The following is a 27,613-nucleotide window of genomic DNA, read 5'->3' as shown; positions in this document are numbered from 1 at the left end:
GTTTCATCTATAAATATTTCAGCATGTATATAAAAGAGTTTGGTTTGCTTTTTTTTTTTTGAGACAGAGTTTCGCTCTTTTTGCTCAGGCTGGATGGAGTGCAGTGACCTGATCTCAGCTCACTGCAACCTCGGCCTCCCGGGTTTAAGTGATTCTCCTGCTTCAGGTCTCCTGAGGATCTGGGATTACAGGCGCCACCCTGCCCGGTTAATTTTTTTTGTATTTTTAGGAGAGACAGTTTCATCATGTTGGCCAGGTTGGTCTTGAACTCCTGACCTCAGGTGATCCACCTGTCTTGGCCTCCCAAAATGCAGGGATTACAGGCATGAGCCACTGCGTGGCCTGGTTTACTGCTGTCTGGTTGGTTTTGTTTTGTTTTGTTTTGTTTTTTGAGATGGAATCTCACTCTGTCACCCAGGCTGGAGTGCAGTGGTGCAATCTCGGCTCACTGCAACCACTGCCTCCCGGGTTCAAGTGATTCTTCTGCCTCAGCGTCCCAAGCAGCTGGGACTATGGGCGTGCGCCACCACACCCAGCTAATTTTTGTATTCTTACTAGAGACGGGGTGTCACCATATTGATCAGTCTGGTCTCGAACTCTTGAACCTCATGATCCACCTGCCCCAGCCTCCCAAGGTGCTGGGATTACATACGTGAGCCACCTCACAAGTATGTAATTTAAGAAATACGTTTGGTGTTCTTAAATTTATTCTTTACCCTCATTAACATTTTTTTTTTTTTTGAGACAAGGTCTGGCTCTGTTACCCAGGTTGGAGTGCAGTGGTGCGATTGTCGCTCACTGCAGCCTCTGCCTCGTAGACTCAATCCAGCCGCCCACCTCAGCCTCCTGAGTCGCTTAGACTATAGGCATGCACCACCATGCCCAGCTAATTTTTGTATTTTTTGTAGAGACGGGATTTTGCCATGTCGCCCAGGCTGGTCGCAAACTCCTGGACTCAAGTGATCCAGGCAGCATTTTTTTTTTTTTTTAAATTAGAAAAATAGAGACAGGGTCTCGCTATGTTACCCAGGCTAGTCCTAAACTCCTGGGATCAAACCATCCTCCTACCTCCGCCTCCCAAAGTGCTAGGATTACAGGCATGACCCACCATGCCCGGCCAGCATAACGTTGTTTAACAGTGTATTTGAATCGTGATCCAAATAGTGATCCCATCACATGTACCTAGGTAACAGTGTTCATTCCTGTCTTCTTTGTCACTCTCCTCAAACCCCTTATTTCCTTTTCCCTTTTCTCCTTTCAACTGAAGACCTTTTTACCAGTTCTGGAGCTATTAATCACTAACAGTTGGGAACTGCTATTTTTGTCCTCCTATTTAAACTTAATGTATCTGTACACAGCCTTATTTCTTCCCCTCTTTCTTAGGTGTCTTCCCTCTTGTCCAATATTAACCACCTGGTTGCTGTGTGTACCGTGTATGTTCTTCTGCCTTTTTAGGGACTGTGCCGTCAGATCCATCCACATTCCCCTCTTTCCCTTGTCACTCATTTTTTTGTTGTTGTTGTTTTTGTTTTGAGATGGAGTTTCGCTGTTGTCGCCCAGGCTAGAGAGCAGTAGTGCAATTTCGTCTCACTGCAACCTCCGCCTCCAGGTTCAAGCGATTCTCCTGTCTCAGCCTCCTGAGTAGCTGGGATTACAGGCACCCACCACCACACCCAGCTAATTTTTGTGTTTTTTCAGTAGAGACGGGGTTTCACATGTTGACCAGGCTGGCCTCGAACTCCTGACCTCAGGTGATCCACCAGCCTCAGCCTCCCAAAGTGCTGGGATTACAGGCGTGAGCCACCGTGCCCGGCCCTTATCCCTCTTTCTACTATATAGATGTAGTCAAGATTCTAATCTTTAAAAAGGACATTCCCCTCAACCACCAAAAAAAAAAAAAAAACCCATACAATTGCGTGTCTCTGTTTGCTGCCATTCCCACAGTCCTTCCCTTCAGTCTAGCTTTTAGGAAAAGTAGTCTGTTCTTTTACTTTCTCTCTTCTTGACTCTGTTCACCCTTCCATGAACTTGCATTCTGGTAGTGGCGGGTTTTATTCTCTGTCCTGACTGTGCCACTGAAGCAGTGCTCACTGAGGCCACCCTGACCTCTCTGACATATGTGATGGGCAGTGCAGCTTTTGTCTTATGAGTCCTCTGTTACCCTTCACGTAGCTGCTTTTCTTGTCGAAGCTACTGGATTCCCTGAGAGAAATCTCTTCTGATTGTCCTCTTGGCCAATTCTTTCTTGGGGTTATTGTGGTATCTTTTCCTCTGACTACTCTTTAAATGTGCATTTCCCTCAGGGGTCTCATTCTTGGTCATGTTCTTGTGACCCTTTGTCACCCTTTGTTGGGGGCAGTCTCTCTTGTGCTCACCGTGATCTCTCTCCTGATCTCCAGACATGTATGTTTGTTTGCCTCCTGGCATTTGCACCTCTTTTTTCCCTATGTACTTCCAGGTAAGAATGCTCCACTGGGAGCTCATCATTCTCATCAGACCTGTTCCTTGGCATGAGTGCTACCACTAGCCTTCTAGTTGCCTAAGTTAGTGGCCCGAGAGTCATCCTGTCTTCTTTCCTCTCCTTGCTTAGCTAATCAGTTGCCAAGTCCTGATGATGCTGTTTTTTAATTATCTCTTTAATCTGCCTTTTCCTCTTCACCTCCTTCCCTGCTCTGGTCAGTTTGATCAGTCTTCTCAGATACACACTGTTGTAACCATATCCTTACTAGTCTCCCTTCTCCAACCTTATCCCCTTTCTAATTACCTTCCACTCTTCTGCCCGAATGATCTGTTTTAGATGCTGTCAGTCTTCAGTGTCTCCTCATCTTCAATAGGATAAAATCTAAGCACTTTTGTGTAACACTGAAGGTCCCTCCCGACCTGGTTCCCACCTCACTGTACTGTCTCATTTCCTTTCACTCCTGCTAGGCACTTTATATACTGTAGCGAGCAAAACACTAGACATGGACCCTGTCCTCAAGTAGGAGTAATGACAGTCAGCTTTTATTGGACTGTGTGCCAGACACTGATTTCCTCTTCTGAGAAGCCTTTCTTGTTTATGTGTGCATACCATGTATCATAGCTGTTACCATTTTATTGTGAACTTGGTCTGTCTTTTCACTAGACTACTGGAGGCCTTTGATTGTTTATCTTTGTATTCTCAGAGCCTAGAACTGAGTAGGAACCTGGTAAGTATTTGCTGATGAGTGAATCATTTTTATGATTCTTACTGGCTCTTCTCTTCCCTCACTCCTTAATATCCTTTAGTTCTCCTTTCAGATTGATGCTCAGACCTTGCTTATCCATATTCAGCAATACTTTATATTGTATTTACCATTTCACAATTTACTTTTGGTAAGAGTCCTTTAAATATTACAGAAGTATGAGAAGTAGGGAATCTGGTTTTTCCTATTGGCCGTGTTGCTTGTACAGAGTAAGTACTCTGCTGCCATATTAACCTTTTTAGAGTCTCAGGGAGTGTGATAGTGCCCCTAAAGGTCTAGAGTAGAAAATGAAATTAGGCATTGATAGAGTGTAAACTAAATCTCCAAGAGCTTTAAGTGAATCAGCTTCTGTTTAGATGAACTTGCTGCTACTGTTGCCTGGCAGCTTTAATGTGTTCAGAAATTGAGCTTCACTTATTCTTGCCAGGTGCAGTGATTCACGCCTGTAACCCTAGCACTTTGGGAGGCTGAGGTGAGCGAATGGCTTGAGCTCAGGAGTTCAAGACCCGCCTGGGCAACATAGCAAAACCCTGTCTCTACAAAAGAAATATAAAAGGAAACCGGGCGTGGTAGCTCATGCCTGTAATCACAGCACTTTGGGAGGCCGAGGCACGCAGATCAAGAGGTCAGGAGTTTGAGACCAGCCTGGCCAACACAGTGAAACCCCGTCTCTACTTAAAAAAAAATTAGCTGGGCGTGGTGACAGGCGCCTGTAATCCCAGCTACTTGGGAGGCTGAGGAGAATTGTTGTGAACCAGGGAGGCGGAGGTTGCAGTGAGCTGAGATTGCACCACTATACTCCAGTCTGGGTGACAGAGCTAGACTCTGTCTCAGAAATATGTGTATATATATTTGTATGTATGTATAAAAGGCTCACAACTTTAGTCCCAGCACTTTGGGAGGCTGAGGTGGGCAGATCACTTGAGGTCAGAAGTTCAAGACCAGCCTGGCCAACATGATGAAACCCTGTCTCTACTAAAAATAAAAAAATTAGCCGGGCGTGATCGCGGTCACCTGTAATCCCAGCTACTTGGGAGGCTGAGGCAGGAGAATCACTTGAACCCAAAAGGCAGAGGTTGCAGTGAGCCTAAATTGCGCTATTGCACTCCAGCCTGGGTGACAGAGCAAAACTCCATCTCAAAAAAAAAAAAATTTAGCCAGGTGTGGTGGCATGTGCCTGTGGTCCCAGTTACTTGGAATGCTGAGGTGGGAGGATTGCCTGAGCCTGGGAGGTCGAGGCTGCAGTGAGCTGTGATTACGCTGCTACATTCCAGCCTGGGTGACAGAGCGAGACCCTGTCTCCAAAAAAAAAAAAAAAGAGCTTAACTTTTTCTAACTCTTGAGTTAAATCATTTTTTTTTCTAAAGATACTAGTCAGTTTCTAGATAAAACTGCTTTAAAAATTTTGATATATTTGTGAGTGGTAAATCTAGGAAAATTCAGAAGACATTGGAAAATATTTCTAATTGAGAAGGTAGGGCTGTGCTTTGTCAAATACTAGACCTACCTGGTATGACTCTTACTGCTTATTTTGTTTTATTTTTTGCCTTAAAAAGGGAAAGTGCTCTAGCGAGTGCTGATTTAGAAGAAGAAATTCACCAGAAACAAGGGCAGAAAAGGAAAAATTCTCAACCTGGTGTTAAAGTAGCAGATAGAAAAATACTTGATGATATAGATGACACAGTTGTCAGTCAAAGAAAGAAAATTCAAATCAACCAAGAAGAAGAGAGATTAAAGAACGAGAGAACTGTATTTGTTGGGAATTTGCCTGTTACATGTAATAAGAAGGTAAGTTTGTGTATAGTAAAATTTCAGAGAAGTTAATAACTTTGTTCTTCCTGTGTTGAATAAGCATTGAATAATAAGTCATGGATATAACTTCATTGCAAATTATTACATAAATCATCCTAATATAAATGGATTTCAGTATCCACCCCCTCCTTTTCATTCCTGCAGTCCCTGCCCTAATTCAGGCTTTTGCAGATTATATTTGAATGCTGCAGTGACATCCTGCCTGGTTTCTTTCTTTCAGCCTTATCTCCTGTTATGTGCCACTAGAATATAAGCTCCATATGTTTAAAGATGTTTTTCTTTTTTCTTTTCTTTTTCAAGATAGGTTGTCACTGTCACCTAGGCTGGAGTGTAGTGGCATGATCATTGCTCACTGCAGCCTCAAACTCCTGAACTCAAGTGATCTTACTGCCTCAGCCTCCTGAGAAGCTGGGACTACAGGTGCATGCCACCACGTCTGGCTACTTTTTGTTTTTGTGGCCGTGGCTACTTTTTGTTTTTGTGGAGACAGGTTCTCGCTATGTTGCCCAGGCTGGTCTCAAACTCCTGGGCTCAAGCGATCTGCCCTCCTTAACCTCCCAAGGTGCTGGGACTTTAGGCATGAGCCAGTCGGCCTGATCCTCTTTTTTCATCATTCTGTCTCTCTTTTTTTTTTTTTTTTTTTTGAGACAGTCTCGCTCTGTCTCCCAGGCTGGAGTGCAGTGGCGTGATCTCGACTTACTGCAAGCTCCGCCTCCCGGGTTCACACCCTTCTCCTGCCTCAGCCTCCCGAATAGCTGGGACTGCAGGTGCCTGCCACCACGCCTGGCTAATTTTTTGTATTTTTAGTAGAGATGGGGTTTCACTGTGCTAGCCAGTATATCTCGATCTCCTGACCTTGTGATCCGCCTGCCTCGGCCTCCCAAAGTGCTGGGATTACAGGCGTGAGCCACCGTGCTCAGCCTCATTCTGTCTCTTGACACCTGAAATGGTGCCTTGTGCATAGTAAGTATGTGTTGTTTAAAGAATGACGATGTCCTGCGTTTCTTCCATTGTGTGAGGATCGCTGAAGCAAAACCTGCCCTTTGTTTCTGCATGTTCATGTGATAGTAACTGTTGCAATCCTTAGCTCAGCATCCTGCTCATATTTTGAAGGACAATTTAAACTCTACTTCATTAAAAACAGTAGAAAAACCTTTTTGAGGCCAGGCGTGTTGTCCCACACCTGTAATCCCAGCACTCTGAAAGGCCAAGGCGGGCAGATCCCCTGAGGTCGGGAGTTCGAGACCAGCCTGGCCAACATGGTGAAACCCCTTCTCTACTAAAAGTTCAAAAAATTAGCTGGATGTGGTGACACATGCCTGTAATCACAGCTGTTTGGAGGCTGAGGAAGGAAAATTGCTTGAACCCGGGAGGGGGAGGTTGCAGAAGCCAAGAGTGTGCCACTGTACTCCAGCCTGTGTAACAGAGTGAGTGAGACTCCATCTCAAAAGAAAAGTTTATTCCTGGTTTAAACCAATGTGAAAACATGTGGAAGGTATAAGTCTATCCTTAATTTACATGCGATAAAGGTTATAAAAGATTGAAAGAAAAGCATTATACATCCAATGGATACTAATAGGAGCTTGAATTGTGTGGTTTTTTTTTTTTGAGACAGAATCTCACAAGTTTCAGTAAAATTTTTTTGTTCATCCAACTGAATAGTCACCTACTTTTCCTGAAATGTTCTTAAAAACTGGGAGTAGGCCGGGTGTGGTGGCTCATGCCTGTAATCCCAGCACTTTGGGAGGCTGAGGTGGTTGGATCACTTGAGGTCAGGAGTTCAAGACCAAACTGGCCAACATGGCGAAACCACGTCTCTACTAAAAATACAAAAATTAGCTGAGAATGGTGGCAGGCGCCTGTAGTCCCAACTACTTGGGAGGCTGAGGCAGGAGAATCGCTTGAAGCCGCCGAGGCAGAGATTGCAGTGAGCCGAGATCGTACCACTGCACTGCAGCCTGGGTGAAAGTGCAAGGCTCTGTCTCAAAAAAAAAAAAAAAAAAAAAAAAAAAAAAAAAAACCTGGCAGTAAGGATTATCGGACAATTTTTCTTAATTGCCTTTTATAGCACTTATTTGATGTTCTGAGGGTGAGCTAATGTGTATGTGTTTTTTTTAATTTTAGAAGCTGAAATCGTTTTTTAAAGAGTATGGACAAATAGAATCTGTACGATTTCGTTCTCTGGTATGTTTCATTCCCCCATAAAATTACATAATACTAAAATTTGTTGCATTTAAATCAGATTAACTTCTTGCTGTTAGTGAGGTGGTGGAGCACTTTAACCTTTTGAATCAATAGGTTCAAATTTAACCCAAGAAAAGAGTTGCTCTTATTATCTACTGCTGACTCTTGAACTTTTTAAATAATGTAGTGAGTTTACTTAATAAAATGATACTCTTACTATGAAAGCCTGCAGTGTACTTTGTAGGGTGGATGGGTGAGTTATTTACTGTGTCAACAGAATAGGCTGAAAAGTTAATACTGGCTATCATTGCTGGAATCCTAGGCATTCTCTTCTTATTTCCCATCATATGCATTTAGTATGGGAGGTGGGTGTGATTGCTGCAAACAGTCCTTGTTCTCTGAGCACAGACAGATCAAGTGTTTAAGTCAATTTAATATTAAAACTTGATAGAAGTGAGTTGGATTTTACCAGCTCAGCACTCTGGACCAGTTATAGCCACATTCTTTGGAGCAGGAAATAAGTATCATTTATATTTGGTTTTCCCATACATGATTTTTTTTTTTTTTAACTGCATAGGCATAGTTAGTTGATGTACCATAGTGTACATTTTTGGACACTATTGCATAATTAATGTATATTAGAATATAGGAAATGTTTATTCTGTTTTTGTTTTTGTTTGTTTGTTTGTTTTTTTGAGACAGAGTCTTACTCTGTGTCACCCAGGCTGAAGTTCAGTGGTGGGATCTCGGCTCTCTGCACCCTTCGCCTCCTGGATTCAAGTAGTTCTCATGCCTCAGCCTCCCAGGTAGCTGGGATTACAGGCGTGGGCTAGCACGCCCGGCTAATTTTTGTGTTTTTAGTCGAAACAGGGTTTCACCATGTTATCCAGGCTGGTCTCAAACTCCTGACCTCAGGTAATTTGCCTGCCTCATCCTCCCAAAGTGCTGGGATTATAGGCATGAGCCCCTGCGCCCAGCCTTTTTCATGTTTCTAATTGCTCTTTCTCATGTGATTAGAGTTTGTCACCCTCCATACAGTTGACATTTTGGAGTGGATAATTCTTTGTCATTGGAGGCTGCCCTTTGTATTATAGGATGTTTAGTAACATACATGGTCTTTACCCACTAGATGCTGGTAGCGCCCCCTGCACCTCAGTGTAACAATGGAAAATATCTTCAGGAATTGCCAAATGTTAGAGGAGGCACAACTGCCCACTTCTATAGAAGTAGACATTACCCAAAGTTTTGACAGTGCCTATAATTTCTGTCAGGGTATCTATTTCCCACTCTTATCACATATCTTTTGTCTGCCCTTCTGAGTTCCATTTCCCCGTATTAGACCTTTGGCTAATGCATTGTTTGTGGGTGTCTTGTCATACCCTGATTTCAGTATATCTGCTTACTTCCATCCATTCTCACCCCAACCCTATGCTGCCTACTGATTTTTCTGTGGTATTTAGTGGCACCCAGGCTGCAGGTTTTGTGGATGCCTTTGACTCTGCATTGGTTCACCCGTGCTAGTGTTTGCCATTCCTGCCCGTTTTTCAACTGTGATTTCTAACTACTATGAGTCATTCCTTTCTTTTTCCCTTGTCCTACCTAAGTTATTACCTCCTGTCAGAATAGTTGGAGAGGCCTATTATAGTTCCTACCTTCAGTCTTCCTCTAATTTGTCCAACAAAACACTGTCAGCTCAGTTTTCCTGAAGCTCTTCTTCCCGGAACCCTTGCTGCTTTCCCTGCCTTGCATTAATGAAACGCCCTTCCTCCCTGCCCCCCACCAGCCGCCACACACACCCCTCACTGGGCCTGCTGTTGCCTTCTCCCCTTTGGGGAGCCTGCCTTGATTCTCCCCAGTCTCTAGGCTACCAGTGTGTCCCTGCTATGCATTTTACTGCACCCATCCCTCATTATAGAACTTAGTACACTCTACTGAAATTGTTATTTGCCACCTCCACCAGACTGTAAGCTGTGATTACAAATACTCTGTTTGTCTTTCTTCTTGTTGGGTTACCAGCACATGTACATTGTGTTAATTATTCTCACTGTCAGTGAAATACATCCTTAATTCTTAGCCTGACAGTTCTCCAGTGTGGCCCCGCCCATCCTGTGTTCGTCTACACATGGGTTTTCTCTCCTTTGTCCCTTTGCTGGTCTATTTGTTTTGCCTGGAATCCTTCCTTAAGGTACCTTTTTTGCCTATGGAAGTATTTTTCAGTATGCGGCTAAAATGTCCCTTCTTCAAAGCTTTTCTGATACTTTATATCATTAAATGATGTTTTTTCCTCCGCATTATTCTTGTACTTTATTGCCTTATGTTATACTTATTTATTAATATCTTCAATGGCAGGATGTAGGCCGGGTGCAGTGGCTGATGCCTGTAACCCAGCATTTTGGGAGGCCAAGGCAGATCACTTAAGTTCAGAAGTTCGAGACCAGCCTGGCCAACATGGCAAAACCCCGTTTCTACTAAAAATACAAAAACTAGCCGGGCATGGTGGTGGGGGCCTGTAATCCCAGATATTTGGGAGGCTGAGGTGGGAGAATCGCTTGAACCTGGGAGGCGGAGGTTGTAGTGAGCCAAGATTGTGCCACTGCTCTCCAGCCTGGGCGACAAAGTGAGATTCTGTTTCAAACACAAACAAAAAAAAACAAAACCAAACAAATAATGGGATATAGACCCTGTACAGAAGGCACCCAATAAATGTGTTTTGATGATGTCATTCACATGTTGATTATTCATTTAGACATTTCTACATCTTGACTGTTTTTTTGAGGTTTGAGAGTTTGACTATATTAGCAGTTTTAGCAAGATAAACTGCAAATAGAATAGTTAAAATTTCTTAGTTTTACTATGTAAACTATCAGGTTACTGAGAAAGAAAATAAGTTTTCCAGAAAAGATTTATAATAACTGCCCTACATGGCATTTACGTTCTACATGCTCCTAGATTGTGAACTTGCAGGATTGGTATCTTTTCACCTTGATCTTCTCAGTACCTGGTTGCATTTGGCATGTCGTCGACAGCTGTAGTTGTTGACGTGTACTTCTGCCTCTTCCATAAAGTTTTCCTTACCTACCCCATCTACTCTTAAAGGAGGCTATATGTGACTGAAAATAAAGTGAACCTGAATATAAGGGGGATTCCCATACCTGCACAATGAAAGACACCATGCATTTTTTTGCCTGTTAAAATATATAAACTCTTAGAGATACAGGTGATATGTCTTTTTATGTTATTCATCAGTTTAGTTAGACATATTTAAAAATTAGAATACACGATAAAATGTTACTTTATAAACCTTTCTTTTTCCTTAACATTTTTCTTTCTTTTTCGAGACAGAGTCTTGCTGTGTCGCCCAGGCTGGAGTGCAGTGACACAATCTCTGCTCACTGCAAGCTCCGCCTCTCGGGTTCACGCCATTCTTCTGCCTCAGCCTCCTGAGTAGCTGGAACTACAGGCGCCCGCCACCTCTCCCAGCTAATTTTTTGTATTTTTAGTAGAGATGGGATTTCACCGTGTTAGCCAGGATGGTCTCGATCTCCTGACCTCATGATCCACCCGCCTCGGCCTCCCAAAGTGCTGGGATTACAGGCGTGAGCCACCGTACCCGGCCTTTTCTTTACATTTTTCATGTGTCTTTCATCGTCGGTGTCTCTTCCTGGTGTCCTCCCTGTTGGAGTCATCTGATGCAATTTGAGAGCCCAGAATCTTAACTTCTCTCTGGGTTTTTGAGCCTTTTAAATCTGAGCATGATGGTTTCGTTGGAAAAGCTTATCCTAAGCCACAAGCTTCATTTCATATAGCATTAGGATGATTGGCCAGGCGCAGTGACTCATGCTTGTAATCCTAGCACTTTGGGTGGCCGAGGTGGGCGGATCATGAGGTCAGGAGATCGAGACTATCCTGGCTAACACGGTGAAAGCCCATCTCTACTAAAAATACAAAAAATTAGCCGGTCATGTTGGTGGGCACCTGTAGTCCCAGCTACTCGGGAGGGTGAGGCAGGAGAATGGTGTGAACTTGGGAGGCAGAACTTGCAATGAGCCGAGATTATGCCACTGCACTCCAGTCTGAGCGACAGTGTGAGACTCCGTCTCAAAAAAAAAGAAAAAAAAAAAATACATTAGGATGATTATTTTTGATTTGTTTATTTCCCTGGAATGTTTTTGATCACAGTGTACTGGAGTTGGATATTTAGACTTCACTTAAAATATTAATTTGAGGTAATATTTCAAATACTGTCTTTAATACTTTTTCTTTCTCTTAAAAGATTCCAGCAGAGGGAACTCTATCCAAAAAGCTGGCAGCAATAAAGTAAGTCTATAATTAGAGGAAGGGGGAATCACCTTAAACTTTCTTCCTTTGTGGCTAAAAAGTGAGACCATTTCTTAACAATCTCATATATTTTATTAATATAGTTGGATAATAGAGCATGCTTGACTATTTGCTTCTGTATTTTAGTGCCTTTAAATTTGTCACGTTTTTCTTTAAGCCATAATGTAAATTATAGAGTCGTAGAAAATATTACTGGAAATTGAGCCATGGATATTTTACGAATGTTTTTGGTGTTTGGAAGCGACTGTAAAGCTTCATGCCTGAATTTTCTCATACGGATTACAAATGCCTTATTTCCTGTGTTTTTCCAAAGAGAATTCATGTTTGCTTGTGCTGGTCACCTGGGTATACTGCCAGCCTGTGACCACTTGACATTCTCTGTCTGAGGGTTTTGGACCATCCTGGTAATGGCTTGTTTCCAGTGCTCGGGAGTTTTTTGTTTCCCACTCAGTGCCAAGAATGAAACATACAAGTCTCCTTGTTTGCCCTTCCATATGGAAGGCTTATTTTTCACTTACCTTCAGCTTTATGCTGGTTTCCTATTAGTCTCGTATCTTGGGTGTTTTTCTGTATTAATGGTGCATGAAATGATGAAGTTTATGATCAGAGATTTCTTTATATTAGATAAAATATAATGTACTTTAGAAACATTTCTGGGAATCCTGTTCTATCAAACTTTTGTATGACAACAGTCCCTTTGGACATCTTGGTGACTCCATTTCAATGTTCAGTCTTCATTTGGAGTTATTTCGCCAACCAGGTCTTTGCCAGTTTTTCCTCATAACCGTCACAGCGCCAGGTGTATAGTTAAGATTTGATGAATATATAGGTTCCCACAGTGTTTGCGGAGGTAACCAAAGATGCAGATCCTGCTAGATACCAGGCATTGTTCAGTGCTGTGGATACTAAAAGCTTTAGTAAGATACAACCCTTCTTTTTGAGTCATACTTTTATTTCTGTATGAGGTTGAAACCCAGGAGCCTAAATTTGAACAGAAACAGAGGTTCTGATAGGTGTATGTACAAGTACTACTAAGGAGTTTAGCGGGATATGTTAGAAAATTGGAATTTTCACACCATACCGTCAGCTTCTCCTCCAGCCCTATCTCATTGTTTTTTTTTTTGTTTGTTTTGTTTTGTTTTGTTTTAACATACAAGCTCTTGCTCTGTCACCCAGACTGGAGTGCAGTGGCAAGATCTTGGCTCACTGTAGCCTTAAACTTTTGGGCTCAAGTGATGCTCCCATCTCAGCATCCCCAGTAGCTGGGACTACAGATGTGCACACCACCCTGGCTATTTTATTTTATTTTATTTATTTATTTTATTTTATTTTTATTTTTATTTTAATTTAATTAATTTAATTTAATTTATTTAATTTATTTTATTTTATTTTATTATTTTATTTTATGGCACAGAGTCTCACTATGTTTTTCAGGCTAGTCTTGAACCCCTGGCTTCAAGCAATCCTTCTGCCTCAGCCTTCTAAAGCAGTGGGATTACGAGCATGAGCCACTGCCTTTTTGTTATTGTTTTTAATTTAAAATGTAATGATGGCTGGATGTGGTGGCTCACAACTGTAATCCCAGCACTTTGGGAGGCCGAGGTGGGCGGATCACGTGAGGCCAGGAGTTTGAGACCAGCCTAGCCAACATGGCAAAACACTGTGCCTACTAAAAATAGAAAAATTAGCAGGGTGTGGTGGCTCATGCCTGTAGTCCCAGCTACTTGGGAGGCTGAGGCAAGAGAATTACTTGAACCCAGGAGACGAAGGTTGCAGTGAGCCCAGATTGTGCCATTGCACTCCACCCTTGGCAACAGAGCGAGACTCTGTCTCAAAATAAATAAAAAAAATTTAATTATATACCTTTTCTCATCAACCAATTCCCTACCCTAGGCGAGTGTTTTTAGTTTCTTATATAAGCTTCTACAGATATCTTAGCATTTAAAAACTGATACGCATACATGTTCTTCTTTCCACATAAAACATTTTAACTCACTGGTGTTCAACATACACTACTCCACACTTTCCCTTTTTCTACTTGGTACAACTTGGAGATCTGTTTATATTGGTGTGAAAGTGATTATTTTTATAGCATTTTTTTAAAACGCCCTTTTTCTTAGAGTATTCTGTAGGTGTACCTTAATTTATTTTATCAAATCTCCCACTGATGGACGTAAAGTTTTTTCCCAGTCTCATGGCCATTACAAATAATGCTAGAGGCCGGGTGCGGTGGCTCATGCCTGTAATTTCAGCACTGTTAGAGGCCAAGGCAGGCAGATCACTTGAGCCCAGGACCTCCCTGGGCAAAATGGCAAAACCCCATCTCTACAAAAAATTAACTGGGCATGATGCTGTGCACTGTAGTCCCAGCTACTTGGGAATCAGATGAAGGAATACCTGAGCTCAGGAGGTGGAGCTGTGATTGCGCCACTGGCACTCCAGCCTGGGTGACAGAGTGAGACCCTGTCTTCAAAAAATAAAATAAAATAAATAACCTTGCTGTAATATTTTAGCTGGTCATGGAGGCACGACTCTGTAGTCCCAGCTACTTAGGAAGCTGATGTGGGATGATGACTTGAGCCCAGGAGCTTGAGGCTGCAGTGAACTGTGATCACACCACTGCACTGTAGCCTGAGCAACAAACAAGACCGGCTCTCTCAAAACAAAACAGATAATGTCGGAGTAAATGAGTGACCTTGTACTCAGGTAATTTTGTACATGAGCTAACTTTTATGTAGGATAAACTTCTAGCAGTGGCATTGCTCAATCAGAAGGGCATTTGCATTCATAATTTTGACTGCTGTCTCGTAGAGATTGCAACCTATTTATGTTCCCACATCTTTACCAACAGTAACGTTTTTTACTTTACAAAAACGGTATGTTGGCCAGGGAAGATGGCTCGTGCCTGTAATCCCAGCACCTTTGGGATGCTGAGGTGGGTGGATTGCTTGAGCCTAGGAGTTTGAAACCAGCCTGGGCAACATGGCGAGACCCCATCTCTACAAATAAATACAAAAATTAGCTGGGCAAGGTGGTGCACGCCTGCAGTCCAGCTACTCTGGGGGCTGAGGTGGGAGGATCACTTGAGCCCAGAGGGTGGAGGCTGCAGTGAACCATGATTGCACTACTATCCTCCAGCCTGGATGACAGAGTGAGACCCTATCTCAAAAAAAAAAGTACGTTTTTGAGCTTTGTGATTGTTGGAAACCTGATAGTTGAGTGTGGTATTTCTAATTTGAATTTCTCTTATGAGTGAGCATCTTGTCATGTAATTTGAGAGTCATTTGGCCGGGCGCGGTGGCTCACGCCTGTAATCCCAGCACTTTGGGAGGCCGAGGCGGGCGGATCACAAGGTCAGGAGATCGAGACCATGGTGAAACCCCGTCTCTACTAAAAAATAGAAAAAAATTAGCCGGGCGCAGTGGCGGGCGCCTGTAGTCCCAGCTACTCGGGAGGCTGAGGTAGGAGAATGGCGTGAACCCGGGAGGCGGAGCTTGCAGTGAGCCGAGATTGCGCCACTGCACTCCAGCCTGGGCGACAGAGCAAGACTCCGTCTCAAAAAAAAAAAAAAAAAAAAAAAATTAAAAAAAAAAAAAAAAAAAAAAGAGTCATTTGTGCTTTGTTTTATTTGAATTATTAGTCTTGTTGATCTGTGGGATGTTCATGAAATCAGCCTTTTGTGACATGAATTGTAAATATTTTTTCTCTATTTGTCATTTGCTATTTATTTATTTAATTTATTTTTTGAGATGGAGTTTTGCTTTTGTTGCCCAGGCTGAAGTGCAATGGTACGATCTCAGCTCACTGCAACCTCCGCTTCCCTGGTTCAAGTGATTCTCCTGCTTCAGCCTCCTGAGTAGCTGAGATTACAGGCATGTGCCACTACGCCTGGCTAATTTTGTATTTTTAGTAGAGATGGGGCTTCCCCATGTTGGTCAGACTGGTCGCGAACTCGCGACCTCATGTGATCTGTCCCCCTCGGCCTCCCGAAGTGCTGGGATTACAGGCATGAGCCGCCGTGCCTGGCCCTTTTTTTATTTTTAAGAGATAGAGTCTTGCTTTGTTCTCCAGCAGGAGTGCAGTGACTCAATCATAATCCACTATAGCCTGGAATTCCCTTTGCTCAAGTAATCATTCTGCCTCAGCCTCCCGAGTAGCTGGGACTACAGGTGCACACCACCACACCCCAGCTCGTTGGCTTTTTGACTTGGCTTATGGGAAATTTTTTCATGTAAAACTTTTTCCCTTTTTCTTATAGCCAAAATGTTTAAAACTTTTTTTTTTTTTTTTTTTTTTGGTTTATTAAGGCTACTTCCAGTAAACTACACATATATGATATGTACAGTTTTATGATTTTAACATATGTAGGCAGTCTTGAAATCACTGCCATAGTCCCAATACTGAACACTTTATCTCCTTGAGTTTCTTCCTAACCCTCTGCAATATGTCCCTCCACCTCTGTCCTCAGGTAGCCACTCACTTGCTTTCTGTCTCTATGTGTTAGTTTGCCTTTTCCAGAATTTTATGTAAGTAGAGTCATCATACAGGGTGTACTCTTGTCTAACTTGCTCAGCATAATGATTTTGAGGTTTGTTTTTTTGTGGAGGAGGATTGGTGGAGGGGAACAGTGTCTTGTGCTGTTGCCCAGGCTGGAGTCCAGTGGCGGATCATGGCTCACGGCAGCCTTGATCACCTGGGCTCAAGCAGTCCTCCTGCCTCAGCCTCCTAAATACCTGGGACTACAGGTGCTCACCACCACACCCGGCTGATTTTTTTAAGTTTTTAGTAGAGCCAGGGTGTCACTATTGCCCAGACTGGTCCTGAACTCCTGAGCTCAAGCAGCTCGCCTGCCTTTGCCTCCCAAAGTGTTGCAATTATAGGCTTGAGCCACCGTGCCCATCTGAGATTTGTTCTTATTATTGCAATGCATTGGTAATTAATTCATTTTTATTGCTCAGTAGTATTCCATTGTATGACAGTACCATTTGTTTATCCATTCACCTGTTTATTGTGTTGTGTTGTATTATATTTATTGTGATGTATCGTATTGTATTGTGATGGAGTCTTGCTCTGTCGCCCAGGCTGGAGTGAGTGGCACCATCTTGGCTAACTGCAACCTCCACCTCCCAGGTTCAAGTGATTTTCATGCCTCAGCCTCCCGAGCAGCTGGGATTACAGACACATATCCACCATGCCCGGCTAATTTTTTCATACTTTTAGTTGAGATGAGGTTTTGCCATGTTGGCCAGGCTGGTCTAAAACTCCTGACCTCAGGTGATCTGCCCACCTCGGACTGCCAAAGTGCTGGGATTATAGGCGTGAGCCACCGCACCCGGCCCCATTCACCAGTTTATGAACATTCAGGTTATTTCAGCCTTTGGCTGTTATACATAAAAATGCTAAAAAGATTTGGGTACGGATCATTTCTCTTGAGAAACTCCCTGGTGGGATTGCTGGATCTTATGGTATATTTTAACTTTCTAAGAAACTGCAAAAATTGTTTTCCAAAGTGCTTGTACCATTTCACATTCCTACCAGCTATAGATGAGAATGTCAGTTGCTTCACATCCTCACCAGCACTTGGCATCGTCATTTAATTTTAGCCATTCTAAAGGTTTGCCAACCACAGTGACTACAGATGTTAAGCATCTTATGTGCTTACTATTTGTATCTATTCTTTGGTGAAATGTTGGTACAAAAATTTTGCCCATTTTTTAGTGACCTTTAAATTATTTTTATACAATTGTAAGGAGTTATTTATATATTGTAGATATAACACCTTTTCCTGCTATGTGTGTTTCAGATATTTTGCTCCAGTTTGTGACTGGCTTTTTTAGAGGTATCTCTCTCTGTCGCTAGGCTGGAGTGCAGTGGTGCGATCCCAGCTCACTGCAACCTCTGCCTCCTGGGTTCAAGTGATTCTCCTGCCTCAGCCTCCCAAGTAGCTGGGATTACAAGCGTGTGCCACCACACCTGGCGAATTTTTGTATTTTTAGTAGAGACTGGGTTTCACCATGTTGGCCAGGCTGGTTTTGAACTCCTGACCTCAGATGATCCACCCACCTCAGCCTCCCAAAGTGCTAGGATTACAAGCATGAGCCACCGCGCCCGCCCGGAGATGTCTCTTAGAGATTGAAAGTTGTAGGTTTTATCGAAGATCTCATTTAGTGAGTGCTGTTGTTGGCCAGGCAGAGTGGCTCACACGTGTAATTCATTACTTTGGGAGGCCAAGGCTGGCGAATCACCTGAGGTCAGGATTTCGAGACCAGCTTGGCCAGTATGGTGAAACCCTGTCTCTACTAAAAATACAAAAATTCGCCGGGTGTGGTGGCAGGCATCTGGAATCCCAGCTACTCGGGAGTCTGAGGCAGGAGAATCGCTTGAACCCGGGAGTTAGAGGTTGCAGTGAGCCGAGATCGTGCCATTGCCCTCGAACCTGGACTACAAGAGTGAAACTCCATCTCAAAATAAAGAGTGCTGTTGTTTGTCATTTGCTTGGTAGTCTGGTGGGAGTGGGTGCAGCAGGGTCTCTGCTGTCTTGTCTTAGTGTTTCTGTGTCTCAGGAGTGCACCTGATGAGGGCATTTTTCCTGGGGCAGCCAAGCTGTGCCAAATGCCTTGTACCTTTAGTGGGGATTGTGCAGAGGATGTTTCCCACCTCTCCTCTGGTAGCTGGACTCCTCCCTTCCTCCGGCTGTAGGAGTCTTCTCTGTGCCCTGGAGTGACAGGGTTTGCTATCCCTCCCCTAGCAGCTTAGCCTTCTCCTCCATCAAGACAAGAATCCAGGTGGGGCTTTGTGCCTTTCCCACACTTTGGCCATTCCATCCTCCAGGCCTGCAGCACCCATGGCTGCGATGTCAGGCTTTCCCACAGAGTGGAGGTCATTGGGGCAGATCCTGAGGATGGGTGCACACTCCTGCGTCAGCAGCCTCCAGGACTTCTGTTTCAGGCCCAGCCCACACTGAATTCTAGTGTTTTAGTGAGATCATGGTGGGAATCTTTCCTGCTTGTCTGGTGTCCAGCATTTTGCCCCTGTGCTCAGCCATCATAGAGCCAGTAGAGCCAGTGCTTCCTCTGTCTCTCGTTGGAGGGAGCAGGCGTGTCCTTAGCTTCTAGCTGCTGGCTTTCCCCAAGACTTCAGCTCTCTGATGGCTGCAACAAAAGTTACGATGCTGTGGGTTATCTGGTTTCTTCTTAACTGGTAAGGGCAGGAGTGATGCGCTTTCTGGCTTTTTACATTCTAGGTGGAAGTGGAACTCCTGCATTTGTTCCTGGGGGTGCACTAGGATGTGTTGGATTTGGATGTTGTCAGCAGCATGTGTTGTGTGAAAGAGCAGGGCTCTAGAGTCAGCTAGACGTGGTTTCAGTCCTAGGCCAGCCACTTGTTGCCGTTTCATCACAGTCACGTACCTCTTTCAGTCTCAGCTTCCTTACTCATAAAATCAGAAAAAAAAAAAACACCTGTTGGAGTTGTGAGATTAAATGAAATACGTTAAATATCTAACTGAGTGTCTGGTATATATTAGGCATTCAGTGAATCACAGCTGGTTTAATCAATACAAAAGCATTAGTGTAGTATATTATTAGAGAATGCCATGAGTCATGTCAAGCACTGTTTTCCAGTTCCCTTCTTGATGATACTCATTTGTGTAGTAGCGTTTTTGTTACTTCAAAACAGTAGGTTGATGTCTTCAGGGAAAGATCTGTGTTCATTCCTAGGTCCTTTTTGCTAACTCCTCACAACCAAATTATATCACCGTTTTGCAATCCTAGTGACTTAATGCGTTTAGGCATTTAGTAACACCAGCTGCAGTCATTGACAAAGGGTAAAAACCAGTCATAACATGACTCTCTGGAAAGAACACAACACCCACCAATAGTCGTGACAAAGGGGTCACATCTGAGTCTGATCCAGCCTTTGGATGCAGCTGCCAGTTTACAAGAAATATAGAGGACAAAGGTTTGTGTTGAACTACTTGATGAGCTTGCAGTCACAAAATCCAGGCTGGGGGGAGTTCTGCAGGCTAAACAGTGAGATACAGAGATACAGAGAAAGTTCTGTAAATTAAACAAGATTCAAAAGACATATCAGGTCAAAAGAATAGACAAGATCAAAGTATGATGTCTAAGAATAGACACTTGGCTGATAAAACCACAAAGATGTGCAGGGAAGTAGTTCCTATAAAAATGGGAATGGTGGTTGCCTTTGGAGGGAAGGAGGGGCTGCAACTGGAAAGGGCCACAGGGAGGCTTCTGAGTGGCCTACAAGGCACATTGAGCTGTTAATTTGCTCAGCTATATGTGGTTTGTGCACTCTTCTATATGGGTGTTTTACAGTAAAGAGGAAAACTCACGTCTCACAACTGTTTATGTGTGTGTTACATACGGACTGCAGCTAAGATGTTAGTTTTTAGTTCTTGTATGGTTCTCAGGGATTCATATACATGGTCCATCTGTTTTCTCATGGTTAGGACTCTTAAGAAAGTGTGGGTTGTGTCTCCATCAATATCTTTAAGTTGTGTGTTATTTTTTGAGTTATTACTAAATATTTGTTCAAAGAGATGAAATTTCCACCCAGGAATTCTTGTCATGTGTGTTGATTAAGAGTTGAAAACAAACTGGATATTTTCTAGTGACTTTGAGGCTAACAAACTTTATCTTGTCTCTCTTTTCTTTCTTTCTTTCTTTCTTTTTTTTTTTTTTTTTTTTTGGTGTAGACGTAAAATTCATCCTGATCAGAAAAATATGAATGCCTATGTTGTGTTTAAGGAAGAGAGTGCTGCCACACAGGCATTGAAAAGGTAATTTTATCCCTAGGTTTGAACAGAATAATTGTCGTATAAGTATGTGTGAGTACTTTGTTTATTCTTTGGTTTCACTTTAGCATAGATGTTTTAGTAATTGAGTACTCATTTTTAACAACCATTTTCCCTTTGTATTTATAATATAGAAATGGGGCCCAAATTGCAGATGGATTTCGTATTAGAGTTGATCTCGCATCTGAGACCTCATCTGTAAGTAGTACTTGATTTGTTTAAAGAACGAAAGCTTTGTAGAGAGAAATCTTTCCTTCCAGGCTTTTCCTGGAAGGGGACTGGAATCAGCAATGTGAGGGAAGCACAGAAGGAAACAGCCTATGTCCTCTGTGATTACAGAGTTGATGGCAAGAGAGGCACAAGGACCGAGGTCAACATTCCCTTCAAAAATGTAGTCCTGGCTGGACACAGTGGCTCATGCCTGTAATCTTAACATTTTGGGAGGCCAAGGCGGAAGGATTACTTGAGCCCAGGAGTTAGAGCAGCCTGAGCAATGTAGTAAGACCCTGCCTTTACAAAAAAAAAAATTAGTCAAGTGTATGATGCATGCTGATAGTCCCAGCTACTCAGAAGGCCGAGGTGGGAGGATCACCTGAGCCCAGAAGTTTGAGGCTGCAGTGAGCTGTGATCATGCCACTGCATTCCAGCCTGGACAACAGAGGGTGACCCTGTTTCTTAAAAAGAAACAAAAACGGCCGGGCGCGGTGGCTCACGCCTGTAATCCTAGCACTTTGGGAGGCCGAGGCGGGCGGATCACAAGGTCAGGAGATCAAGACCACGGTGAAACCCTGTCTCTACTAAAAAATACAAAAAATGAGCCGGGCGCAGTGGCGGGCGCCTGTAGTCTCGGCTACTCGGGAGGCTGAGGCAGGAGAATGGCGTGAACCCGGGAGGCGGAGCTTTCAGTGAGCCAGGATCGCGCCACTGCACTCCAGCCTGGGCGACAGAGCGAAACTCCGTCTCAAAAAAAAAAAAAAAAAAAAAAAAAAAAAGAAACAAAAACATAGTCCTCTTCAAATAATCATAATTAGGTCAGTAGGTACATTAGACATCATCTGGTCTAACACTTTATAGACCAAGGTCTAGAAAGTTCAGTTATTCATTAGACAGTTTTTAGTACATACTCTGTCAGAGATACAGTTCTAAGACATAGTCTCAACTTCCTAGGAGCTGACAGTATATGTTAGAAAGGGTCGGAGTGACAGGTCATGTCACTTGTATAAGTACTGTCGTCAATGCACAGGATGATTTGTCAGCTCAGGATTGGGACACTTGACTTGGGAATATGCCAGGAAGAAGGGACAAGGCAAGTTTCCAGGGGAATAAATTTCATGATAGTCTTGAAAGATGAGGAGATAGAACTTACCCTGTGGAGAAGCAGGGGTAAAAAAAGAAAGAAGAGAAGGCTTATGTAGACCAAAAGTGTTGTAAAGGCTGAGGGCCATGTCTGGGCAGAAAAACAGTATAAATGGTGAGGACAGAAAATAATTCACTCAGGAGATGGCAGGAGCTTGATACAATTATTAGATGGGTGAGGTGTGTAAGAGTTGCTGTTGGACAAATAGGTAGAGGCTAAATCATGAAGACCTTGTTGACTGTGCTTCACGCAGAGGAGTCTGGATTTTGTTCAGGAGCTACTCTAAAAATTTAAACTCAGAGTGACATGACCAGATTTGGACTTGAAAAAGGTGCCTAGAAATGAACGAAGGACACTTAGTTCAGCCACAGAAACATAGAGTGCATTTCGGTCGATATCAAAGCAACTTAGTGGGGAAATGACAACGACCTGGATGAAAACCCTGGCTTGACCTGGGGACCCAGTACAGGGTCAACAAACTATGGTAGAGAGCTAAGTCTACCTGCTGCTTTTTTCTTGTTAATAAAGTTTTCTTTTGACACACAGCCACAACCATTCGTTTGTGTACTATCCATGGGCTGTTCTCAAGGTATAATGGCAGAGTTGAGTAGTTGCAACAGATTCCACATGGCCTGCAAAGCCTATATTTGCTATCTGGCCCTTCACAGAAAAAGTTTGCATGCACCCAGTGTAGCAGGCTGTTCCTGATCCCTCCATGTGTCAGTGCCAGCTGTGGACAAAAAGCCACTCCCTTCCTCTGGTACCCACACACAGTCCAGCAGGGAAGACAAGAAACAGAATCGAAGAACAGAATGTGTGGCTAAATGAGGAGACTGGTGACCTGTCAGATATGGGGGGAAGGAGAGATAGCGAGGATTTTCAATGACTTCCATTTTCTGGTCTAATGAGTGATTTTTATTAACTATCTTTTTGTTTCAGAGAGACAAGAGATCAGTTTTTGTGGGGAATCTCCCTTATAGTAAGTTTGTTTAAACAAAGTACGGTTAATGTTACTAAATAAATAACAAGGAAATAAGAACTGAGTAGTAACTTAATGTTTTGATTTAAGACTAATTTGAAAGCATGCCAACGTGTTTGCCGTGGCAGCACATGTACTAAAAAGTATGCAATATAATGACTTATTATCATGGGGCCATGCTTAACTAGCTGTATTATTAAACATCTCCATGTTTCTGAGGAGCTCCCAACTCTTTACTTCCATTTTGGTTGAATTTGTTTTCAGAAGTTGCAGAATCTGCCGTTGAGAAGCACTTTCTGGACTGTGGAAGTGTCATGGCCGTGAGGATTGTGAGAGACCAAGTGACAGGCATCGGCAAAGGGTTTGGCTATGTCCTCTTTGAGGTATGGGAGACTAATGCATTGTCACTGTCCTTCGAAGTGCCCTGGGAGGCATTGATACTACTACATGTCATGGTTGAGAGATAACTTTCACTTCCATTCTCAAATTCCATCTTAAGAAAACTGGGCTGGGTGCAGTGACTCACACCTGTAATCCCAGCACTTTGGGAGGCTGAGACGGTTGAATCTCTTGAGCTCAGGAGTTCAAGACCAGCCCGGCTCACATGGTAAAACCTCGTTTGTACTAAAAGTACAAAAATTATCCAGGTGTGGTGGCAGGCGCCTATAATCCCAGCTACTCAGGAGGCTGAGGCAGGAGACTCACTGGAACCTGGGAGGTGGAGGTTGCAGTGAGCCGAGAATGTTCCATTTTTCTCCAGCCTGGGCCACAGAGCAAGACTCCATCTCAAGGGGGAAAAAAAAACACAAAAAATTAAAAAAATTAGCCAGATGTGGTGGCTCATACCTGTAATTCCAGCTACTTGGGAGGCCGAGGCAGGAGAATCACTTAAACCTGGGAGGCAGAGGTTTCAGTGAGCCAAGATCACACCACTGCACTCCAGCCTGGGTGACAGAGCAAGACTCCATTTCAAAAAAAAAAAAAAAAAAAAGGGCAATGCGCGGTGGGTTATGCCTGTAATCCCAACACTTTGGGAGGCCAAGGCGGGTGGATCACCTGAGGTCGGAAATTCGAGACCAGCCTGACCAACATGGATAAACCCCATCTCTGCTAAAAATACAAAATTAGCTGGGCGTGGTGGCGCATTCCTATAATCCCAGCTACTTGGGAGGCTGAGACAGGAGAATTTTTTGAACCCGGGAGACAGGTTCTTGTGAGCCAAGATCACTCCATTGCACTCCAGCCTGGGCAACAAGAGTAAATCTCCGTCTCAAAAAAAAAAAAAAAAAGAAAACAAGAAAACTGAATTTATAACCTGCCATAATATATTGCTACAACTGCACCTATCCAAAATATGTCCCACTTCCTCCTTCATACTAATTAAATGTTTTAGATCCTGGATATTGGAAGGACTAAATCACTGAATCTTCTCCACCTTCTGTATGATAGAGTAAATAATTGACATTAAGGTATAAGAAAGTTTTATTCTTTGTACAAAATTAGTTATATTTAGTTCACTAATTTTTAACCAGTGTTTCATGCCTGACAATATTAAGGAGTAAAAGAATATACAGGCTGGGCATATTGACTTGTGACGGTAATCCCAGCACTTTGGAGGGCTGAGGCGAGAGGATTAAGGTGAGGACTTCAAGTCCAGCTTGGGCAACGTAGGTAGACGCCAACTCAACAAAAAAAATATAGAAGTAAGGCCGGGTGCAGTGGCTCACACCTGTAATCCCACCACTTTAGGAGGCCAACGGAGGTGGATTGCTTGAGCCCAGGAGTTCAAGACTAGCCTGGGCAACATGGCAAAATCCCACCTCTACAAAAAAATACAAAAATCAGCTGGGTGTGGTGGTGCACACCTGTAGTACCAGTTACTTGAGGGACTGAGGCAGGAGGATCACCTGAGCCTTGGGAGGTCGAGGCTGCAGTGAGCCACCCAATCTGGATGGCAGAATGAGACCCTGTCTTAAAATAAGAAAGAAAAATTAAAAACTAAAAATCTAGCTGGTCATGGTGGCCAGTGCCTGTGGTCCTATCAGGAGGCTGAGGCTGGAGGATTGCTTAAGTACAAGAGGTCAAGGCCGTAGTGAGCCATGATCGCACCACTGCACTCCAGCCAAAGTGACAGAGTGAGACCCTATGTCAAAACAAAAAATAATCTATTGTCATCCCTTTATATCGACGGTGTATTGGTTCCAGGATCCCTCTCACATAGCAAACAGTATATATATCTGCAGATGCTGAAGGCCCTTATATAAAATGGCACATTTGCATGAATGTATATTGTTACATGTAATACATATTTTTTATTGTCATTTGTTGTTTTCAAGTATTTTCTATCTGCAGTTGATTGAATCCTCTGATACTGAACTCAGGATTTGGGGAGCTGACTACATACTATGTGATGTCATAAATTTTTCTTCTCTCAGTAACAACCCATTACTACATTTCCTTTCAGTTTTTCCTTGTGCTGCCATTTTTATAGTTGAACTTCTCTCTGTGAAGTTAAATTGTGTTTACTTCCTATTTTATGTTGTTTTCTGTTATGTAAGCGTGTTCCATTGGGTGATATAACAGAGTTTGTACTCTCATTTCTCTCATGTTGAACCTTGGTAGAATTCTCTGTTTTTCCCTGTAATAATGAAATTGCAGTGGTTATGTGTTTTGTGTTTTTGAGACAGAGTCTCACTCTGTTGCCCAGGCTGGAGTGCTTTGGCACGATCTCAGCTCACTGCAGCCTCCGCCTCCCAGGCTCTAGTGATCCTCCCATCTCAGCTTCCTGAGTAGCTAGGACTACAGGTGTGTGCCACCACGCCTGGCTAATTTTCGTGTTTTTTTTGTAGAGTCAGGATTTCACCATGTTTGTCAGACTGGTCTCGAACTTCTGAGCACAAATGATCTATCCACCTTGGCCTCCCAGAGTGCTAGGATTATAGGTGTGAGCCACTCTGCCTGGCCTGGTTATGATTTTTTCCCCAAAAGTTTGGATTGTAGATTACTTAAGATAGATCCCCATTAGGATATTACTAGGTTAAGATGTGTTACCATTTTGAAGACTCTTGATAAGAATTGCCTGGTAGCTTTTTTAGAAAGATTGTCACAGCGTTTGTTGCCATTATTACTGTATTGTAGTTATCTTACCACTTCTCTGCTCCCTGTCTTCTATTACTTGATAAGCTTCTAAAGTCCCTTAATAAACATCTCATGGATATTCAGGGTGGTTAGCATTAATGGCTGTACATTAGAACAGAAGTATAACAGAATTTTGGATCTACATGAAACCCTAGAGGGTGTCTAGTCCACATGTCAGGTACTGTAAAGGAGAGTTCCCTGTCCTCTGGTCAGCTAATACAATGGGGCTTTGACAAAGATGGCTATATGAAGGAGGTTTATTGGTTTAAAATATTGCATATGGGGGCTGGGCATGGTGGCTCATGCCTGTAATCCCAGCACTTCTGAGGCCAAGGTGGGCAGATTATAAGGTCAAGAGATTGAGACCATCCTGGCTAACATGGTGAAACCCTGTCTCTACTAAAAATACAAAAATTAGCGGGCTTTGTTGGCCTGTGCCTATAATCCTAGCTACTTGAGAGTCTGAGGCAAGAGAATCGCTTGAACTCAGGAGGTAGAGGTCACAGTGAGCTGAGATCGTGCCACTGCACTCCAGCCTGGCAACAGAGCGAGACTCCATCTCAAAAAAAGAAAAAAAAAAAAAAAGCCAATATTGCATATGACTAATCTAGTTTAGAACCTCATTTTACAATGAAAAAAAAAAAATGAAGCCTGTAGCATTGTGACTTAGCTGAACATTTCACAAGGCAGCTTGAGTGCTTTCTGGGGAAACACTAGTGAGGAGCTGGTGATAAGGAGACTTCGAGCGCGGCAGCTGATACACCTGGGATTGGATGGGGCTTATCTGTGCAAGCTCAAAAGTTGTTCTCGAATCTGTTAAAGTGACACTTTCACTAGTTTCTTTGCAGATGGGTTTCTGGTAGAAATTAATGTATTATGTTTTCCTTTGATTTGCAGAATACAGATTCTGTTCATCTTGCTCTGAAATTAAATAATTCTGAACTCATGGGGAGAAAACTCAGAGTCATGCGTTCTGTTAATAAAGAAAAATTAAAACAAAATTCAAATCCACGATTGAAGAATGTTGGTAAACCTAAGCAGGGACTTAATTTTACTTCCAAAACTGCAGAAGGACATTCTAAAAGCTTATTTATTGGAGAAAAAGCTGTTCTCCTTAAAACGAAGAAGAAGGGACAGAAGAAAAGTGGATGCCCTAAGAAACAGAGAAAACAGAAATGACAACCAGGAACAGCTTTTTCTTTTCCTGCTGAGTACTGCTAATAAAAGTGCAGTTATCTGCTGATAGCATTGTCTGCTAATCATGTGTTCAGTTTTACACTTTTTTGTGGATGGTATATGTGAAATGTGGAGACTTCTACATTCTCAGTTTATTCACATTGTAATACTACCTTTGAAAGTTTTTTGTTTTTTGAGATGGAGTTTGGCTCTTGTCTCCCAGGCTGGAGAGCAGTGGCGTGATCTCAGCTCACTGCAACCTCTGCCTTCCGGGTTCAAGCACTTCTCCTGCCTCAACCTCCTGAGTAGCTGGGATTACAGGCGCCTGCCGCCACGCCTGGCTAATTGTTTGTATTTTCAGTAGAGATGGGGTTTCACCTTGTTGGCCAGGCTGGTCTCGAACTCCTGACCTCAGGTGATCTGCCTGCCTCAGCCTCCCAAAGTGCTGGGATTACAGGCATGACCTGCCGCACCCACGCCTCCTTTCTCTTTCTTTTGCCTATTAAACCTCTGCTGTTAACCTTACTCCATGTGTGCTCAAGTTCTTGACTTCCTTGGCACAAAGCAACGAACCTTGGGTATTACCCCAA

General features: G+C 43.1%; 1 protein-coding gene across 2 annotated transcripts in view; it reads left to right on the top strand.

The window, feature by feature from the left end:
- RBM34 (RNA binding motif protein 34) overlaps positions 1 to 27,613 on the top strand; it is a 30,365-nt gene that overhangs the window by 1,376 nt on the left and 1,376 nt on the right. Inside the window, exons 4-11 of one of the 2 annotated variants that reach the window (XM_007989841.3) lie at positions 4,781 to 5,012; positions 7,161 to 7,220; positions 11,494 to 11,537; positions 20,275 to 20,358; positions 20,508 to 20,571; positions 22,670 to 22,709; positions 22,974 to 23,092; positions 26,745 to 27,548. In XM_007989841.3, coding sequence (XP_007988032.2) covers positions 4,781 to 5,012; positions 7,161 to 7,220; positions 11,494 to 11,537; positions 20,275 to 20,358; positions 20,508 to 20,571; positions 22,670 to 22,709; positions 22,974 to 23,092; positions 26,745 to 27,026 — 925 coding nt within the window. In that variant the 3' untranslated portion in view covers positions 27,027 to 27,548. Of the gene's footprint in view, positions 1 to 4,780; positions 5,013 to 7,160; positions 7,221 to 11,493; positions 11,538 to 20,274; positions 20,359 to 20,507; positions 20,572 to 22,669; positions 22,710 to 22,973; positions 23,093 to 26,744; positions 27,549 to 27,613 lie in introns of those variants that run through there. The other variant, XM_037986035.2, reaches the window with a different exon arrangement.

This window comes from Chlorocebus sabaeus, chromosome 25 (genome assembly GCF_047675955.1).
Source record: "Chlorocebus sabaeus isolate Y175 chromosome 25, mChlSab1.0.hap1, whole genome shotgun sequence".
Lineage (NCBI taxonomy): Eukaryota > Metazoa > Chordata > Mammalia > Primates > Cercopithecidae > Chlorocebus > Chlorocebus sabaeus.
Note: the sequence above shows the minus strand (reverse complement) of the source record. Positions and strands in the feature narration are given on the sequence as shown.